The following is a 19902-nucleotide window of genomic DNA, read 5'->3' as shown; positions in this document are numbered from 1 at the left end:
CTTCAGAAGTGCTTCATTAGGTGCAAATTGCTTTTGGATGTCCCAAGGTTGTGAATGGCACTTTGGAAATTCAAGTTCTTTCTTTCCGAGTCCCAGGAAGCACTAAATAGCATTTTGTGTGAGGAGAGAGTTGGATCAGTCTGATCTGTTCTAATGTGTCTCCTTGTAGTTGGACTCAGAATTCATTGAAGGTACCCGATGTCAAATTGCCATACCTGAGAAACTAACAACGAACTTAAAAGTTATGAATTCAAAATAGGAAAGCAACCTTGTTTTTTATGGAAAACAGAGTAGTAAATATCAATAATTTGTAAAACAAGATGCACTATCGATTTACCAGGTCAATACATGAAGTGAAGTTGCAGTAAGACATTCTGATACTGATTGTGAGGATATAATCTTACATTGTGCTGAAGAATCACATTTTAGTTGCTTCACCTCCATCAAATAACGATTCTAATGAATGTTTTGTGCTGCAATAATGGAGTTCTTTGTTAGCCTTCTGTCATGATGTAAAGCATGTTCACAATTCATCATAATCACAACAGAGACCAGAAGAAACAGCCAGAAAGTTGGTTATTTTAATCACAATTAATTTCTTTGACCACTTGATCTTGGTGATTCATTGTCATTATCTAAGTGCATGTTGAGTGGCATAGGTGGCCATGGGTCTTCCAAACTTTCTAATCTTAGCAACAGCAGATGCTGTTATTGTTGATGTCCTGGTTACATGGATTTTTAATGCAGTCTAGTGGCTCGCTTCCCAGTTGGCCTATTGATCTTCTACTGCTTAGCCCCCTAGTGGTGATGAGACTCCAACTTTTCTGCATGGAAAGCATGTTTGGAAACCTACAGTTGACTTATGTTGATATAATTTAAGAATTCTTTTGTTTTTCCAGCCTCTCTCAATGCTCTTTAGTTCTTCTCTCCACCCAGCTTACACTTAGGATCCTTCTTAAGCATCTAATTTCAAAGCCATTGATTTTTATTTTAATGCACCAAGCTTCATATCAATTATTCATTACTGATTGGATGTAATATTTTAGTACCTCACTTGAGCATTAGCATGGTTAAAATTTTTGGACCTTGCTTTTCTCATTCCAATCCCTAGGCAGATGAATGCAAACTACATTAAGCCATAAGAAACAAGGCTGCTTCAGATTTCATACCTAAATTAGTTGATGTCTACTACACCAGATATTGGCCAATATGTTAATCCCTAGCCATATGTTGTTCATTGTGTATAAAGAGTGAGTGGGCTGAACATTGGGCAGGAAGAGAAACAAATACACAATGCATTAAAAGTCTTTGCTACAGACAGAGGCGCAATTACATGCAAAATACACAAGAAAGAGAATCATGTACAAGTAGAAAAAGGGATACAAGCAAATTGTAAATATAATCAGAAAGAGAGAAACAGCTCAAGATAGAAGTACTTTGGCCACCAAAAATGGAGCGAAAAGTACTGAAAATCATAATACACAAAGGAATAGTAAAGGATAGAGAGAAAGACAGCTTTTGTGGCAACATTGCAGAGTTCTTTTGAAGTGTGGTTCCTATTCTAAGAAATGCAACGCAGTAAACAATGTAATGATGCACAGACAGTACATTTTGATGATAAATGTTGACCAGGATGCTGTGAAAAATGTCTTTACTTCTTATGTGGTGTCATGGGATCCTTAACATCTAGCTGGGTCAACAAGCAGGGTTTACCATCTTTGACTGATAGCATTCCTGCTCAAGTCTTTAGAATGGATTTGAACTCTTGAATTTCTGGCATTCGTGAAACTGAGACAAAACTGGCACTGATCTCTACGACTCATCAGGAACATGTGCCCAAGACAACTAAATACAAGCATCAAAAACAGCCATTTTCACAGATGTAGAACGAGAGAAAACAACTGACTTGTATAAAGAGAGAGATGAAAACAGATGTACACTGAGAAAATGGAAAAGGGATTTAATTAGGATTTTCTTTGCCTAACAACTCCTGTGTAATTACTTAGTTTGGTCAGTGAGGACTGTCCAAAGTCTCCAATTCTAACTCTGATTCAGAGACCTAGGCAGAAGGTCCCAGAGAGCAGGGAATTTGCCTCCTGGCAGTTCAGACTTGTTGGACAATGCCAATGGAGTCCAGATTGCATGGGTTCCAGATTGCATGGTAGGTTGTGTGTCTGATTCCAGATAATCCAACAGCTGGGAGATTCGGGCCATCATTTTTCTTAGATTAAACTAGATTGTCTTCAATTATATCTGCAAACAATCATTTTCATCAGTCAAAATGCCTGTCCTATCTATTGTTGAAGTACTTGGGATTAGCTAGATTATTCAGTCTGAATGGGGCTTCCATTGAGTATTTTCCTCTGTGGGTTCGCTCCAGGTTGAACAAGAGTTTGGTGTCTGTCAGCATGTAATGTTGCCTGAAAGGCAATAGTCGTGATACACTCTGCAGTTCCTCCCTCTGAGCTCTTAGTGTGTTGATGCGTTTAGAATTCACAGTTGGCTTTGGTATTTCATTAAGGTGGCAGTCAACTTGGAAGGGATAGTTCCTTTCCTGGAGAAGCGGTGTGTACAACAGCCTGTACTTAGCAGCAGCTCTGCTGTTGTGTTTCTGGTCGTGAAGATTCTCACCTTTGGTGAAGTGAATGGTGTTGATTGAGGGCTGGCTGGAACTGGATAGGCTGCTCAAAGTATTTGAAAGGGTGTTGTGACTTTCTGGCCACATGATTATTGGTCCGCTGCTGGTTTTCACTGAGCTTCTTGGAAGGCTGTGAGGTAATGCTTGCTTTGAACTGAATTCATTTACTGGCTTAGACTGAGAAAAGAGCCTGCGAAATTCTTCATCAAAACTTTCAACAATGTGTCCTGAAAAGAGAGTGATGAAATTCCTGTGCACCTGCCCTGATAACCAAGTAAAACTGTAAAAGCAGAAATTGAGAGAAAAAATAAATTTAAAAATTGATTCAAATGAAATGCTTACAATTTGTTAATACAAAAATCTAAGGCATTTTTGCAGCATAGGTTCTCCATTTTCCTTTCGAGTTCAAAGGTTGTGTGTCCAAGTCCCACTCCAGGGCTTAAGCATAAGATCCAGGCTGGCTGTTCTAGTGCAACGCTAAACAAGTGCTGTAATGTCAGAAGTGTATTTTTGTATGAGATGGCAAAATAAAACCATCAGGAAGATGTTTTGTCAAGAAGACAAAACCCTTATTTTGAAAGGCAATGTGGAAACTATCCCCAGAGCCCTGGCAAACCAATATCCCTAAAGGAAAAACTGCCCCATAACCCCTAAAGGCATCTTCACTCATCCAATCCTGCCTCTTGAGCATCCCTAATTTCCATTGTTCCACTATTGGTTGTCATGCATCAACTGCTCTGGAATTCTGTCCCTAAATCTCTCCACCTCTCAAGCTGTTGCTCCTCCTCTGGGATGTTTTCAAAAACTTGTCTGTTTGACCAAACTTTTGATTAAGAATATTGAAAAAATCCAATAAATACTGCCAGATGAAGCAAGATTTTTATTACTTGCTTCACCTATAAAAAGATGCCATTTGAGAGCAAATGTACAGACTAACAAATGAATGCCTCCTCACCAAATATCAGCACCTTGCAACACTCTGAAGAATTACCCATTTAGAGTCACCGTTTCCAAAATGGCTTGACCTACTGTGTCGCAAAGCCCCATATTGGGTTGCCAGTTGTGGTTGAACACATTCCTGGAGGTCTCAGGATATGACTCTTGCTTCCTACATTCCCTCTCCTGAACCCCCCACCCCACCCTCCAGAATAAGTATTGGTCACTTGACATGCCTGTCCACCTAATGCCTGCTCCTCATTTGCTAATCAGGGAGTGGTTACCTGATCTATTAACTTTTAACTCTGAAACCAACATAGTTGTTCTGCCAACTCAAATAACAAATAGACAGAAATATTGAGAAATTAAATTCAACAAAATTTTGTCCAGCGTTATAATGATTTTTCACCCAGGCTGCTTGTAGTACAGACTCAAAGGTAGCATTGAGGTCTTGGAGAGTTGTAGCCTAGAGGAGTTTACAAACTGGAATAATTCTTTTACTCCCGGACAGTCCTGGAGTGTTTGAAATATTAATCATACCTACTTTGTGCTACTTGCACTGTTTATAATCACAGTGACTGTAGTGGCTGAATATCTTCCCACTCACCTGTAGGATCCCGATAGCACATGTAAGCAGTCAATAATGGTAAACTTTTCCTGAACTTGGCCTGAAAATTTCTTTCCAGATTTTGAACAGTAGAGGTCACCAGACACATGCCTGATTTCTATATTCTGAAACACGAGACAGAAGGAGTTCATTCACCGAGAGAAGGTGACAGCAATGTTTATATTTGAACAACACAAGAAATGGAATATTGTCAACCTTATATACCAAGAAGTTTGTGAAAGTTACACCTGTGGTTGACACATCGTATTTCAATTATTTGCCAGCTTTTGAGTGGTTTATTTCACTCCGTAGACTCCTCTGGTATATACATTCTCAGATGTCTGTGTTCCTCCACTTTGTCCTGTTCATTTTCCCCTGATTTTAGTCACTCCACTATTGGGTGGTCGCGTCTTCAGCTGCTGAGGCCACTACTCTTGGATATCCCTCCTTAAAGTCATTCTGTCTTTCTTTATTTAAGGTATGTAAAGCCTTGACTAAGCTGCTGGTCACTTGTCCTAACACCACCTTATGTGGCTCAGTGTCAGATTTTGCATCATAATGCTCCAGGAAGCACCATGGGATAGTATATTGCATTAAAAACATTATATAAATGCACATTTGTAGCTGTTGTAATTACTGTGTTTTCAAAAGCTACTCAATTGAAGCCTCTGTTAAAACAGAAAATACTGGAAATACTAGAAGGTCAAACAACAACAGAAAGAAAGCGGTCCAGAAATTCCAATAATGTAAAGTCTTTGGAGCAGCTCAGATTGAAATTACAATTTGGGAATCCAGATGCAGCAAGCTCTAGGAATTGACAAATTCAGTTTTCCAATGGCAAATCTCTTGCATCCGGAACCTTCCAAAACAATCAATCTGTTAAAGTTGTACAAAGTCAGAAGTCGCACGACACCAGTTTATAGTCCAACAGGTTTATTTGAAACCACACAAGCTTTCGGAGGCAGCCCCTTCGTCAGGTTCTGTGAGAAAGCAGGGCAGACACAGAGTTTATAGGCAGAGAGATCAAGAGATCATACAGCTGGTATGAGTGGGGTGTCAGATAATATCTCTGCAGGTGAACCAAGAGTGTTAGACAGTGTATAAAGTGTTTAAAAAGTCAACATCAGTGCTGTGCTGTCATGACAATCAGACAGAGTGATAGGAATATACAATAACATCTCAGGCCACATCCTAGACATTGTGAGGTATTGTTCAGAATCTGTCTGAGTTTTAATCTAGAAGCAGCCTGATTTCATTCTGAAAGCTGGAATTTATAAGATGCAACATTGACTGACAGTGACTCCAAATTTTGTGCTTTTTGAACACAATAGAATGTATCTGCAAGTAAACAAACATCTTGGATGAAATGATTCATCCCGTAGATGTGTGTGCCATGTATGTGTGTGCCTTTGTGTGAAAGTGTGTGTATATGAGAAAGTGTAATAAGTAATTCAAAACTGTGCTTCGAAAGCTTGTGTGACTTCAAATAAACCTGCTGGACTATAACTTGGTGTTGTGTGACTCCTGATTTTGTCCACCCTAGTCCAACACTGGCACATCCACATCATAGCTACCATTAAAGTTGTAAACTTTGGAGGGATCCAACTCATGTCATTTAACAGTTACCTGGGAAAACATTGAGGTTGAAGATGCTACTTAAATCCTGGGTAACTATTAAACTGAAGCTCCAAATTACCAATGACTCCCCAAACTATACCCCATTCCCTCCAGCTCTTAGCCCATATCCAAGACCCTACAACCAAACACTGGTTAGTGGGCGGCACGGTGGCACAGTGGTTAGCACTGCTGCCTCACAGTGCCAGAGACCCGGGTTCAGTTCCCTCCTCAGGCGACTGACTGTGTGGAATTTGCACGTTCTCCCTGTGTCTGCGTGGGTTTCCTCCGGGTGCTCCGGTTTCCTCCCACAGTCCAAAGATGTGCAGGTTAGGGTGAATTGGCTGTGCTAAATTGCCCATCGTGTTAGATAAGGGGTAAATGTAGGGGTGGGTTGGTGTGGACTTGTTGGGCCGAAGGGCCTGTTTCCACACTGTAAGTAATCTAATCTAATCTAATCTAATCACTCTCCCCTGCAATCAAGCCCAATTTCACCCACAGCACTCTGAACTAATCCTGACTAACACCAAGCCCTCACAACTCAGACTCTCCCACCTCTCCCAGAACTGATAACCCCTATTTCTGGCCTGACCTCAACCCACTACCAGAAATATGCAACCCTTCCTCTTCCCATCCAATGGTCTGAATATCCCCAGGATTCTCTCCCACACATAAGATCCAACATCCCTCAACCCTTACCCAACCTTGGACTAACAACCCACTCCCCCAATCAGAATCAGTACTCCAGCCACCTGCCTGACGATCCCAAGCTGTGGCCTGACCACGCCTCAACCACCTGAAGCAGATGGACAAAGAGAGACAACCAAGTGTCCATTATACACATATGAGCATATATATAAACATGGATTATGTAGAATTCAACTGGATTATTTTATTGTTGAATATAAAGCTGACAAAGCACGTACCGTTAAGTGACTGCTTGTTATCTGGAGTTTTTCACACATTTCAATGAAGTATTGTAAAGAGTGTTGATCTAGTAGAATGTAAACAATGACATCCCGCTTGTTGGCTGCTTCCAGGACATCACAGAAGATATCAACATCAGTGAATATGTCCATCACAATAGCTATTAGCTGGGAGAAAGGAAGTTAGAATCACATTTGATACTTTAACTTCCACACTTATGGCGAGAGACTGGAAAAGCTGAGGGTGGTGGTACAAAGGGGTCTACGTGCCCTGGTATATGAACCACAAAATGTCAATGTATAGTGGCAGCAATTGATTGGGAAGGCAAATGGACCTTTGAACTTTAATACAAGGAGTTCAGAGGTTCACTTAGTTCATTTCTGGGAAGAAAGGCTCAACTTATGAAGAACAGTTCCGACTTGTACTCATTGGAGTTTTGTAAAATGAGAGGGATCTTGTTGAAATAGATAAGATCTTGGCGAAAGTAGATAGGATGGATATCTGGAAGATGTTTTCTCTTTGGTAAAACTAACAGTTCAGAATTTAGAGATCTCCCTTTTAAAAGGGAGAGAAGGAGAACTTTTTCAATAATCTGGTCATTGGTCTGTGCGAATCTCTTTCATAGAAAGTGATGGAGATTGGATTATCAAACTTGTTGAAGGCTCAATTCAATACATTTTTGATTAAAAAGTGAATCAAGCACTATGGGTTTTGGGAGAGTGGGAGAACAGGAAGGCGGAACTGAGGACATCATCAGATCAACCATGATCTTACTGAATGGTGGTACAGACTTGAAGGCCGAATGACCTACTCCAGTTTCTAAGACTTTTGTTATGAGGAGATTTAATAGAGATTATCAAAACTATGAAGAGTTCTGGTGGAGTAGAAAAGCAGAGAAGGGTGAGGAAATCATGATCAAGACAGTATTGTTAGTTAATATCAACATTTCCAATACCTAATAACTCACTCAAAGCTCAATAAATAGAAATAGAAATACATCTGCAGGAATTATTCCAGAATCTATGAAATTTTGGAAAATCATTACCAATCCATTGACTGTCTCTTTTGCCACCCCCTTCAACATTCTGAGATGTAGACAGTCAGGTTCCAGAGCCTTACTTTTCAACTTACAATCCCATTAATTCCTCCAGTACAACTTTATTAAGAATAATTTCCTTCAACTCTTCATCCTCCCAAATCACTTGGATATCCAATGGATAAATATAAGGTTATTCACTTTGGTAGGAAGAACAGATGTGCAGAATATTTTTAAGTGGTGAGAAGTTAGAGTGTATAGATGTGCAAAGGGACCTTGCTGTCCTTGTCAATAAGTCATTGAGGGTTTACATGGAAGTGCAGCAAGATATTAGGAAAGCTCATAGAATATTAGTCTTTATCGCAAATAGATTGAGTACAAGAGCAGTGAAGTCTTGTTTCAAACATTCAAGAGCTTGGTTAGTCTACACCTGTTGTACTGTTTACAGTTTTGGTCTCCTTATCTGAGAAATATATTATTGTCATCGAGGAAATGCAATAAAGGTTGCCATACTTGTTCCTAGGATTGTGGAACTGTCCTATGAAGAGAGATGGGGCAAGCTGTTTTCTCAAGAATTTTAACAGATAGAATGTGATCTCACTGGAACCTATGAAATACTTAAAGGAGATGTAGACATAGGGAAGATATTTCCCCTAGAATCAGGGGTCACAATTTAAGAATAGGGTAGAATGCCATTTAGGATCAAGGTGAGGACTTGATAACTTGCTAGAAGTGCAAGCTGCCAAGGGATAGGGTAATAGGACTTCTGGGATCTCAGTGAATTTGATTTGATTTGATTTATTGTAGTCACATGTACCTAAGTACAGTGAAAAGTTTTGATTTGTGAGCAGTACAGGCAGATCATAGCAAACAAGGACATATAGACCTAGGGAGTAGGTTTGCTTGCTGAGCTGTAGGTTTGATATCCAGACCTTTCATTACCTGGCTAGATAACATCATCAGTGGCGACCTCCAAGTGAAGCGATGATGATGTGACCTAGCCAGGTAATGAAACGTCTGGATATCAAACCTACAGCTCAGCGAGCAAACCTACACCCTAAACTTCAACCTGAGCTTCAAGCCTTCACAAACCTTGTGACATATAGTCCATAGGGTGATTAGGCAGAGTGAGACATATAAGATTACAGTTGCACAGGAGGTACACAAAATAAGATCAACATTATTTAAGGTTAGAGACATCCATTCAGCACTCTGATGGGAAGAGCAGCCCCATCTCTTTAATTGGTGAGACTTATGGATTGAGAAAGAAACACAGAAACAACACAGAGAAAAAAAATGAAAGAAGTAAATTATGTGAATCAGATACAGAACAAATCCGATACAGACAGATAAATGAACAGAAGGAAGGAGAGAAACAAACACAGAATACTGGAGAAACTCAACATGTCTGCCAGTATCTCTGAAGGGAGAAAGTTTCTTTAGTTTTACCAGTCTTGAAATGTTAACTCAATTTTTCTGTCGCTACAGATGCATTTCTCCAGCATTCTCTGTACTTGTTTCAGATTCCCAGCTTCCATAATATTTTACTTCTATTAAAAGCGAAGAGACATTATGTTGTGAATCAGAAATAAAGACTGAAAGGAAAAGTAAGATTATTTTAAAATAATACAATTTAAAAACAGAACAATTTACAGGCTGTGGAACGGGATTCCAATTAAAATTGTACCCTTTCAGGGTGAGAGTTGTTGAGTGACACCAAAGAAACGTAAATCTCATCATTGAGGGGGTCCTTGCACTGTTGGGTGACAGATCCAACGTTCTGAGGTATTTTTACAATTTCATGACACTCAAGAGGAGATTGTGGACATGATCCCCTATTCACAAGGTCAAGGAATGCAAACCACCAACTACTTGTAATAATTCATAAGTGTCAGAATTATTCTTCCTTATCACAAGTTGCTGGATGTTTAAGCAGTAATAATAGCATGACAATTTAACTTATCTTCAATACAGCTAACACATTCTGAGCCATTCTTGATTCACAATAAACAAACATTACTGAATTGTGATGTAGTACAGGAATTACCTCAATAGCTTGACTGATGTAGAAGCGTAAAATATTTTTGATGCTCTGCGATTTTGCAGTCTGAAAGTAAACTTTGATGTTTGAGGGTCCTTTCAGGTAATATCTTTTGTCTGCCATTGGCCAACCTTGTTCCAACATTGGTCCATTGCTGTCCGAGTTGAGTGGGAAGTAAGTGCCAGTCAGGTCAGAAGAAGCATCTGGTGCCCCAGGTTTGCTTTGTCCCCCTTCTAATAGCGGTAGCTCAGGTTGGAGGGGCTCCTTAGGATTACTCATAATGTATTGTATTTCAGAAGGAGATAGGAAGCTCACCTCTCCTTCTTCAGCCAACACACTATCATAAGCCTCAGTGCCAGCATCCAGCAAGGCATCTGTTGCCAACCTTATGCTTTCATTGTGGCTCAGGTCAAACTCAGGCGCAGACATCCAGGGGTTTTTAACCGCTTCCAGTCGCCTCTTGATCTTGCCAACTTTTTTTGATTGATACCAATTGGTTTTCCTGTAACTTTGTGTATTCATTGTTAATGCTTGTGGCTGGGTCCACAGCTCTCTGATAGCTATACTAAATGCTGAATTAATGCAAGAGGGTAGTCATTAAGCTAAGGCATGCAATTATGTGTAAACAAGAGAATTATGCTGCCTTACCTTAAGGCAAGTACTGAATCAGGATAATTACATGCTCAACATAGCACTGGGTAGCTGTCACATTGGATAAATTCATAAGAACAAATCATCTTATGTTACCTTTCTTTCTCTGGCATTTTTTTCAACATTTATGTTAACCATTATCTATGGAATTGTGGGTTATTTGTGCACTCAGACTTCTCAGATGTTTTCTGTGCAGGACTGAGAGAGTTCTGTGCTGTCTGAGGTGCCATCGCTTGGTTGAGATCTTTAACAAAGACCACTCAGGTTTGAGAGTGTGGTGGTAGAAAAGCACAGCAGGTCAGGCAGCATTCGAGGTGCAGGAGAATTGACATTTCGGGCATCAGCCCTTCATCAAGAATGTAAGGGTTCCCATGGTATAGTTTTGAAGAAGAGCAGTGGGGGCTAGCCTTGCTATCCAGTGTGATATTTATCTTTCAATCAGCATCACAAAAACAGCTTATTTCATCATTATCACATTGCTTTTTGGGGAGTTTAATGTGTGAAAATTTGTTGATCTGTCTCCTTCATTATGACAGTGACAAAGCTTCAATTGTATTTAAGTATCTGTAAAGCACGTTGGGATGCCCCGAGGTCAAGAAAAGCGCTATATAGATGAAGGGTTATTTTTCTGTTGACTGTAACTGTAACTGTGATTCTTACTTATGTCTCAGCTTGAACTTGAGATTTACTATCCCTAAGTCTCTAAGTATTTCTTCACCTTCCTCATGTCCGTTTTAATACCTTTTGTCTGCTGTATACAACCTCTCTGTCTCTCTCTATATCTATGTATCAAGTTTTATTTGTCACACTGTGCGTTCATATTTGTTGTCCCTCTTTACATTCTCTACAAAGAATTCGCCTCTGTGGTTAAAGTTTACTCAGAAAGAACAGGGGGAGAAGGACAAGAAGTTATCATTTTGAGAGATACAGGATCCAACCAATAGCTGATCGTAAGAAATGAGCAACTATGCACTCTTTCTGATCTGTTACTTGAGAGTGTGGTAATATATGGGATAGATGGACAGAAATTTAGCATTCCCCAATGTAAGATCAGGTTGGAAACTCAAGATTGGGGAAGCTACTGCGGGAGTGATTGACAGAATGTCAGTTCCAGGAATTCAATTTGTTCATGGGAATGATTTGCTAGGATCCAAGGTGGTAGTGACACCCCTTGCTGTGGAGAAGACCAGGGGAAGACCAAGAAACTGAGGAGTTAAAACAGAAATATGCTGGTATTTTCCCAGATTGTGTGGTGACCAGATCCCACTACCATAAGTCACAGCACGAAGTGAAAAGTAAAGAGAAAGATGAAGGAGCTGAGGTTCAGTTAGCGGAGACCTTGTTTGACATAATAGTGCAAGAAAAACCTGAACAGATAAGGGTCAAACAGAAGTGTTTAGTCCTGAAAGACTGAGACTTGCAACAGCAAAACAAGACAATAAAAGATAAATGTGTGGATGTGTATTCCAAAAAGGAGGCAGAGAGTATTCTGGAGAGTTATTATCTGAAAGATAGAATCCTTAGGTGGAAATGGAGACCCCGGCAGGTTAATGCAGAGGAGAAATGGGCCAAAGTGCATCAGATTATGTTGCCAATAGTGTGCAGACAGGAAGTGTTACAGGTAGCACATGAGCTACCTGTAGAAGGTCACCTAGGGGTACAAAAGATTCAGGCTAAGGTACAAAAATATTTTATTGGCCTGGAATGCACAAGGATGTGATTAACTTTTGCTGTACGTGTCATACATGCCAAATGGTAGGTAAGCCATAGGTGGTAATAAAACTAGCACCTTTGTTGCGAATTCCTGCATTTGAAGAACCTTTCATGTTGGTTATCATTGCTTGTGTAGGTCCCCTCCCAAGAACAAAAAATGCGAACCAGTACATGTTAACATAATTGTCTACCAGATTTCTGGAGGCAATTCCATTATGGACAATCAGAGCAAAAAATGAGGTAGAGGAGTTAGTAGCTTTCTTCACATGGTATTGGCTAGCCAGAGAGATTCAGTCGGACCAAAGGTCATATTTTACTGTTATGCTGTTTAAGGAGGTTATGGATAGCTTAGATTTACAGCATTTTAAATCCAGTGCGTATCATCCCAGGGAACATTAGAAAGGTGGCATCAGACCTTGAAGACCATGTTGAGAGAATACTGTTAGGATTACCCAAATGATTGGGATAAACATATCCTATTCGTATTGTTTGCCATTTGGGGATGCCCCAAATGAATCTACTCAGTTTACTCCCTGTGAGCTAATATTCGGTCATGAAGTGAGAAATTAATTAAAGAAAAATTGACAGGACTAAAGTCGTAGATTTCACAATTAGATTGTCTATCAAAGGTGAGGGAGATACTAAATCGAATAGATGAGTTAGCTAAACAGCACCGAAAGAGGGCACAGTGCAGAATGAAGCAGGTGGCAGATAAAAGTTCTGAGACTCGGACATTTTTCCAAGGGGATAACACGTTAGTACTGCTACCAGTGATAGGACAACCCTTCAAAGCCAGGTTTAGTGATTGAGAAACAGTTGAATCTATCAGGTGAACTATCTAATAAAATTATCAGATAGGGGATAAAAGGCATTGAGTATGTCATGTGAACATGTTGAAACCGAGAGAAAGAACTAAAGAATTAGGTGTTAGTTACAACCCCACAGAGTGAGGAATCAAATCCATATGCTGTGGATTTTGATGTGTCTCAAAATAGATTTAAAAATGAAGAAGTCCTTGAGGAGTGGAATGGGTTAGCAAGCTATCTGTCTCAGGAGCATAGAACGCAGTTGAAAGATTTGTTACTGCAGTATATGGACATATGCAAGAATCAGATGGGAAGGACTAATGCTACTGTACATGAAGTAGGGAATACTGCTCCGATAAAACAACACCCTTATCAGCTTAATCCTTTCAAAGCCAGACAGGTCCAGATGGAGGTGGAGACCATGCTCGACAAGGACATCATCAAACCAGGCCAGAGTGAGTGGAGTTCGGCGATTGTCTTAGTTCCCAAACTAGACGGGACTCAACGATTCTATGGGGATTATCGGAAGCTCAGCGCCCTACAAAATCGGACTGATATCCAATTCCTAGATTGGAGGACTATATTGAGAAAGTTGGTTGCATCACCAAGTTGGACTTAATGCATGGTTACTGGCAGGTACCTTTATCAGAGACGGTGAAAGAAACTTCTGCATTTGTAACTGCTAATGGGCTATATCAGTTTAAAGTGATGCCCTTTGGAATGAAGAGCATACCTGCACATTCCAAACACTCATGACAGAATTGTGGCTGGGTTAACAAAACTGTGCAGTCTATTTGGACGATGTAGTGATCTTTAGTAAGTCCTGGAAAGATCACATGGTGCAATTGGCAGAGCTCTTTGAACGACTACAAGAAGCAAAACTGGTGATAAACTTAAATAAAACGGAATTCACGAAAGCAGAGATGACATTCTTGGGACATAATATCGGTCTTGGAAGGTTGACCCCACAGAACACAAAGACAAAGGCCATTGAGGAATTTCCATGACCAACCTCGAAGAAAGAGGTCCTTCAATTCTTAGGACTCAGCAGATTCTATCAGACGTTTGTTCCAAACTTTAGCAGTGTAGTGACACCATTAACCGATTTGCTGAAGAAGAACACAAAGTTTCAGTGGACAGAACAATGTCAGGAAGTATTTGACCATTTGAAATCAGTATTGACTACCAAGCCCAGTTTTAGCTACACCAAACTTTTCAAAACCTTTTAAAGTTGCCATCGATGCTAGTGACATCGGAGTTGGAGCTATACTCCTACTGGAAGATGAGGATGGGATTGAACTGTCAGTTGGTTACTTTTTGAAGAAGCTCAACATCCAGCAGAGGAAATACTCCACAATTGACAAGGAACTATTGAGTTTGTTACTGGCTTTGCAACATTTTAATGTGTATGTCACAAACAATGTGTCAGAGACGGTTGTGTACACAGATCACAATCCACTTACATTCATGGAATGCTTTAAAGACAAGAATATGAGACTATTTCATTGGAGAATTAAGTTACAGACTTTTAATTTAAAAATCATATATGTTGTGGGTCGGAAAAACGTAAGCGCAGATGTGTTATCGCAGATTTAACTGATAGTGTTTAGATGAAATTTGTCTTTATTTAATGTTTTATATGTACAGGTATATGGGAAGACGTTAAGGTGAACTTATATTAAAGTTATTTGTATTTTAGGGTAATGTGTTAAAAAGTAGAGAAAAAGAAATGAAGCCATCTTTTTATTATGATGGTTAATTTTTTTTCTTAAGGGGGGAAGTGTTACGTAGATGTGGGTGTACTGTACCTTTAAGAGATAAAAGCTAGCTGTGACAACACCAAGTGTTCTCAAGAAGACACAATGTAACATGTGCTCCAGCAACTGGGGTAGCTAGTTGCTTGGAAATGACAGAACAGATTCAAATTCAGCCAATCAATTTAAATTACACCCCGAAAAATACCAAGTTCCAATCAAGTTTCAATTGAGTATAGTGACAATCTTAAAAGCCAATGACACAATCCGATGCTTTGGGGTATAAGACTGGAAAAAAATTGAATAGTTGGGAGGAGAACTGCCACCAGGTCAACAGCTGTAGACTGTCCTGGAGAGCCAATCTACCGACAAAAATAAAGAGAAGATTCGAATGCTGGCTGGTTTTAAAATTTGAATTTTTCTGTAAATCTTAATTGGGGGGTTTATCAGACTAGTATTATAGAAGGGAAGGTACAAGTTAGGATAAGGGAAAGAATTGTAAATAGTTGTTAGTTAATTATTCTCTGTTATACTTTAAGAAATAAAGTTGTTAGCTTTTACTTTAAGTAGTTCTTGACCACTCAAATGTTTACAGATTACTGCACGGGATAAATCTTTTCTGTGTTGCTGGTTTTAAATTAAGCAAGAGGGTTTACCCCGTGTTGTAACACAATGGACTCCATCTGGGCCAGTCACTTTCCGTGAGTTCAAGAAGGCTGATCTAATGTCTGTGGCAGTGACTGTGGGTACAGGTACACCCAAGACTGTCAGGGCAGATGACATCAATTCACTGACCTTTTGTTCAAAATGAGCATAGAATGCGTTGAGCTCATTGGGGAGGGATGTGTTGTTGTCAGTGATCTGCTTGACTTCATTTTGTAGCTTGTTAAATCCTGTAAGCCTTGCCAAGTCGACATGTGTTTGTGTGGTTAGTCTGGGACTCTAGTTTAGTCTAACATTGTCTCTTGGTCAACCCGTGCCTGACCGCTTTGTGAAAATTGTACCTAGATTTCCTGTATATATCAGGGTCACCTGACTTGAATGCCTCAGACCAGGACTTCAGGAAGGAATCTTTCAGTTCATCTATGGTTTCCAGTTGGGGAACACGGGAATTAACTTCTTTGGCACACAGTACTCTACAACTTACTGATGAAGCCTGTGAGTTATGGCACACTCATTTAAGTTGGTTTCTGAGTTCTTAAATATGGACTAGTCCACCGACTCCAAGCAGTCACATAGGAGCTCATCCATTTTCTCAGACCAGCACAATATGACTTTCTGTACCAGATCCTCAGGCTTCAGTTTCTATTTGTAAACTAGGAGAACAAGCTATGCCTGATAATCTGATTAACCAAAATGCGGGTGAGGAATGGAGCAGTAGGCATCATTGATGGTTGTGTAGCAATGGTCCAGGGTGTTTGGGCCTCTGGTGGGACAGGAGAGGTGTTGGTTTTATCCTCATAGCATACCTTTGAGGTTGGCTTGGTTGAAGTCACCAGCCACAATGAACAAAGCCTTGGGATATTCCGTCTTAAGACTTTTTGTGGAGGTGTGTATTTCATCAAGTGTGCTCTTCACTTCCGCATGGGATGGGATGTTAACTACTGTCAGGATAGCAGAGTAAACTCCCACGGCAGGTAATAGGGATGACACTTCACTGCTAGATATTCTAAAAGCGGGGAAGTTCTACCTAGTGCCAACCCTTATCCTTCAATCAACATCACTGAAGCAGAGATTGATCTGGATGTTCAGATTGGCACTTTTTTTTAGTAGTATCTGAGTGTAAGCTATCACAGAATTCTGAGTGCAAGTTACTTTCTGTGCAAATCAAGTTTCTACAATCTTTTATATTGGTTTAATGACCATTGTTATCACGCCCCAGGCAAAACTAATCCCTCTAGCCCATCCCCAGAATGAAGTAATCACCATCAGTAATGCTCATTTGTAAGTCCTTTAAGCTGACTCCAAAATTAAGGTAAAGTGCTTAAAAGGAACATTTTCAACACTTTTTTTGATTTACCGCAGAACTAAAGTACAACAACAAAATTGAAAACCGATGTGGGTGGTAGACTAAACATTCTGAATAATGTGTGTTATTTTTGATCACTCCATTTTCAGCAGTCTTACCAAATGGAACAAAGAATATTTCTTAAAACAAATTATTTCTCAAAATTGCTTTCTAAAGAACTGTCACATGGCAGTGTCTCACAGGTTTGTAGCAGGGTAATATATTCAATGATGCAAAATTGAATTTGAGAAACTGGAAAAAAGAAATAATTTCTTAAAAGGACCACAGTTTGGGCAGAATTTGTGGAAACGTTAACCTGTTAGCTGATTATTATCATATTGTTATTTGTGGGAGCTTGCTATATTCAAATTGGTTCCCTAGACAGTGACTGCACATCAAAAATAATATTAATGTCTGTAAAGTGCTTTGGGATATCCTGAAATTGTGAAAGATGCTATGTAAATACAAGCTTTTCTTTGACTGGAACCCAGTGTTGGTCAGTGAGCATGGGGCAATGAATGAACAGCACCTGGTGTGAGTTGTAATCTGAGCAACTCACACCAGGTGAGCTCAGGTTTAGGATAGTAAAAGATAGGACGGCAGCTAGGGAACTTTGGAATAGCTCAGTTTGGAGATTTAAAAATGTATGGATGAGTTTCAACAGCAGGTAAATTGAGGCAGCCTTGGAGTCAGGGATGCAATGGAGGTGGAAATATGGTCTTTGTGATGAAGAGCATATGAAGCTGGGTGATTAGCTCAAGGTCATATAGGACAAGAAGGTCATGAACAGTGTTTGGCAAGTGTGGGTGTTTGTACTGAGGGGATGGAATCTGTGATGAGGATTTAAGATAATGACTTCCCAAGAACATTGTGACTTATTGAATAAATCAATCTTGTAATTTAGAGATAGTGGAGGGGTCGAGAGTGGTAGAGCTTGTTGGTAAAAGTCTCCATTTGTAACCTGACATCATATTATTGGGTGATGCCCCGAAGTGGAAATATCAAGGCCAAGCTGGAGACTATGTTTTATTATTATTCCATTGTCATCTACTGTGGCTTACAATGCTATTCTTAAACCTGGTGCTCCAGAGCAAAACATCACACAAATGAATTATTCATTAAAATACCCTTCTCTATGGAAACAAAGGAATTTGTGGATTAAAATATATTTGTCTCAACAGTACTGAAAGATTGCTCCATTAAATCCGAATTGCTTTTACATTCCTTTAATGGGAAGATGTCTGTTTACATACAGCACTCTATTCTTGCTCTAAGAAGCTTTAATTAATTACAGCCACTCCTTTGCCAATCACTTATGTAACTGACATATGTCTGTACTGACAGGTTTAAACCTTTTATGTAGTATTTAAAGTTTGCCTCAAGGTCATAAAGGATATAAAGAAGGATTTAGTTAATTTGATATCATACAAACTCTGCAAAATGTATTGATTGGCATCCTCTCAACATTCATCTGTGTGGGTTAAGACTCTGAGTCAGTGAACTGCTCCCAATATTCTCCTTTTAAAGCTATTCCTGTATAATTAACACTCTGCATGTGAAATTTCCATTTTAGACACTTGACTGAGATGAAAAGGAACAGAACACTATTTAGAAATATTGCAATATTTAAATTGAGTTATGTTAATTTTCTATTCACCCACTACTTCAGTTCAAGAGCTGCTGAAACCTTCGTCTATTCTTTTTAACCCCCAGACTTGACTATTCTCTTGACCTTTTCGGCAGCTCCCATCTTACATCCTTCTTAAAATTGTGTTCATTCAAATCTTTGATGTCTAAGTCCTAACTTGCACCGATTTCTACTTTTCCAACATCTATTTTTTCCTCACTCATTTTCTTGCAGGGGTACAATTCCAATGGGCTACAAACGACCCTTGTTCCTTGCCTAAGCTGCTCTTATTGAGCAAGTCTAGGCCCCGATTGTTTGCAGAATATCACGCTTGAGGCCATCACAACTAGATTTTATGGTGCTCTCACCTAACGCCTACAGGCACCATATCACTAAGAACCTGACTGGAGCAGCTTTGACTGTCACTCCAGTGAGATTAGCCAGCCAGGTCAGCACAATTGAGCTCAAATCTGGGTCCTTCCTGGACTTTTTAATAGCTCAGCACCACGGGTGCTCACCTGATGAGAAACCACGGGACACACAATTAACTTTTACTATTATTTTTGTTAAATTTCTGTTGACTTTTGGAATGGGAATGCAGATTATATAACTGAAGCAATTGGTTTGGAAGAGTTACTGAGGCTGAAAGTGCATGAGGGCTGAATTAAAGAAATAGCTCTGATGGTGCAACTTGCTGATATTGAGATTTAAAAAAAACACACTAATCTTAAATTATCTCCTTCACATTCTTGTCATCGATGTTTATCCTCTTGCGCAACTTTGGCATGAATGCTGAAATTCAAGAGCCAGTCAGTGGATTAAAGTGCGAGAGACAGTGTGGGTACTGGGGGTGGGTGGCTGACGTGGTGATAATTTCTTGTGACTAGTAGATCTGCCCTCTGATCTATTTTTTATGGATGCAGCCTCTGGGGTTAGTTGGGAAGATTGGTGATGATTCCATGCCCATCAGCAGCAAAAGCCAGTTAAAGCGCAAATTTGAAGGAACCATTCCCAAGATGTATGCATTTTCCAGATGGCATATGCTTTTGCAAATGCAAACAGGCATCTGCAGGTGACTCTGTAGTGATGGCCTTGGTAGCTGTGGGCAGGTGGCTTTACTGAGTTTAAAATCTCTAGTATGTGTCTCCATGTTTGTGCAATCTTCCAGTGTCTGACTTGCCTCAGCAGTGTATGCCTCTACCAGTTGCAGCTGTCAACGCTTTAGAACTGCTGGTTCTCTGATTAGCCTGTCAATAGAAGTGTGCTGGCAAATGTAGAGGTGGCCAATTGAGAGACATCTTCTGGGAAGACTGCATTTTCTGGGCATAATTCTAACAAGTGCCAGGGCCTCATGGTCCCAAAGCCAATGGGGAAGTCGAGCCTGAAATCAAAAATGCTTTCACTGCTTCACACCAAGAAGCTGATTGACAGAAATCTAGGGAGGGAGCACCTGTGCAGAGCTCTGACTGACAGACACTGCTTTGGTTGTCAAAGTGTACTCAACATCACTATCCAACTCATCTCATTGTCGTCCGTGAAATTGT

General features: G+C 39.9%; 1 protein-coding gene across 1 annotated transcript; it reads right to left on the bottom strand.

The window, feature by feature from the left end:
• Positions 1-591: 591 nt before the first annotated feature.
• Positions 592-10321, bottom strand: LOC132815191 (protein FAM83A-like). Its single transcript, XM_060824007.1, has 5 exons — positions 9806-10321; positions 6722-6889; positions 4182-4306; positions 2667-2918; positions 592-640 (listed from the first exon to the last, which is right to left on the bottom strand). Exons 1-5 carry the CDS (start codon positions 10319-10321, stop codon positions 592-594), a joined length of 1110 nt encoding a protein of 369 aa, XP_060679990.1.
• Between the last annotated feature and the right edge of the window lie 9581 nt (positions 10322-19902).

Source organism: Hemiscyllium ocellatum, chromosome 4 (assembly GCF_020745735.1).
Source record: "Hemiscyllium ocellatum isolate sHemOce1 chromosome 4, sHemOce1.pat.X.cur, whole genome shotgun sequence".
Lineage (NCBI taxonomy): Eukaryota > Metazoa > Chordata > Chondrichthyes > Orectolobiformes > Hemiscylliidae > Hemiscyllium > Hemiscyllium ocellatum.
The sequence above is the reverse complement of the archived record's forward strand: the minus strand, read 5'-3'. Positions and strand labels throughout refer to the sequence as shown.

Coding starts and splice junctions, on each gene's coding strand:
- LOC132815191 (XM_060824007.1), bottom strand. CDS start 10,321: ATGAATACACAAAGTTACAGGAAAACCAATTGGTATCAATCAAAAAAA. Junction 6,890..9,805: donor ACATCAGTCAAGCTATTGAG/GTAATTCCTGTA, acceptor CCTTTCTCCCAG/CTAATAGCTATTGTGATGGA. Junction 2,919..4,181: donor GTGCTATCGGGATCCTACAG/GTGAGTGGGAAG, acceptor CTGCTTTTACAG/TTTTACTTGGTTATCAGGGC.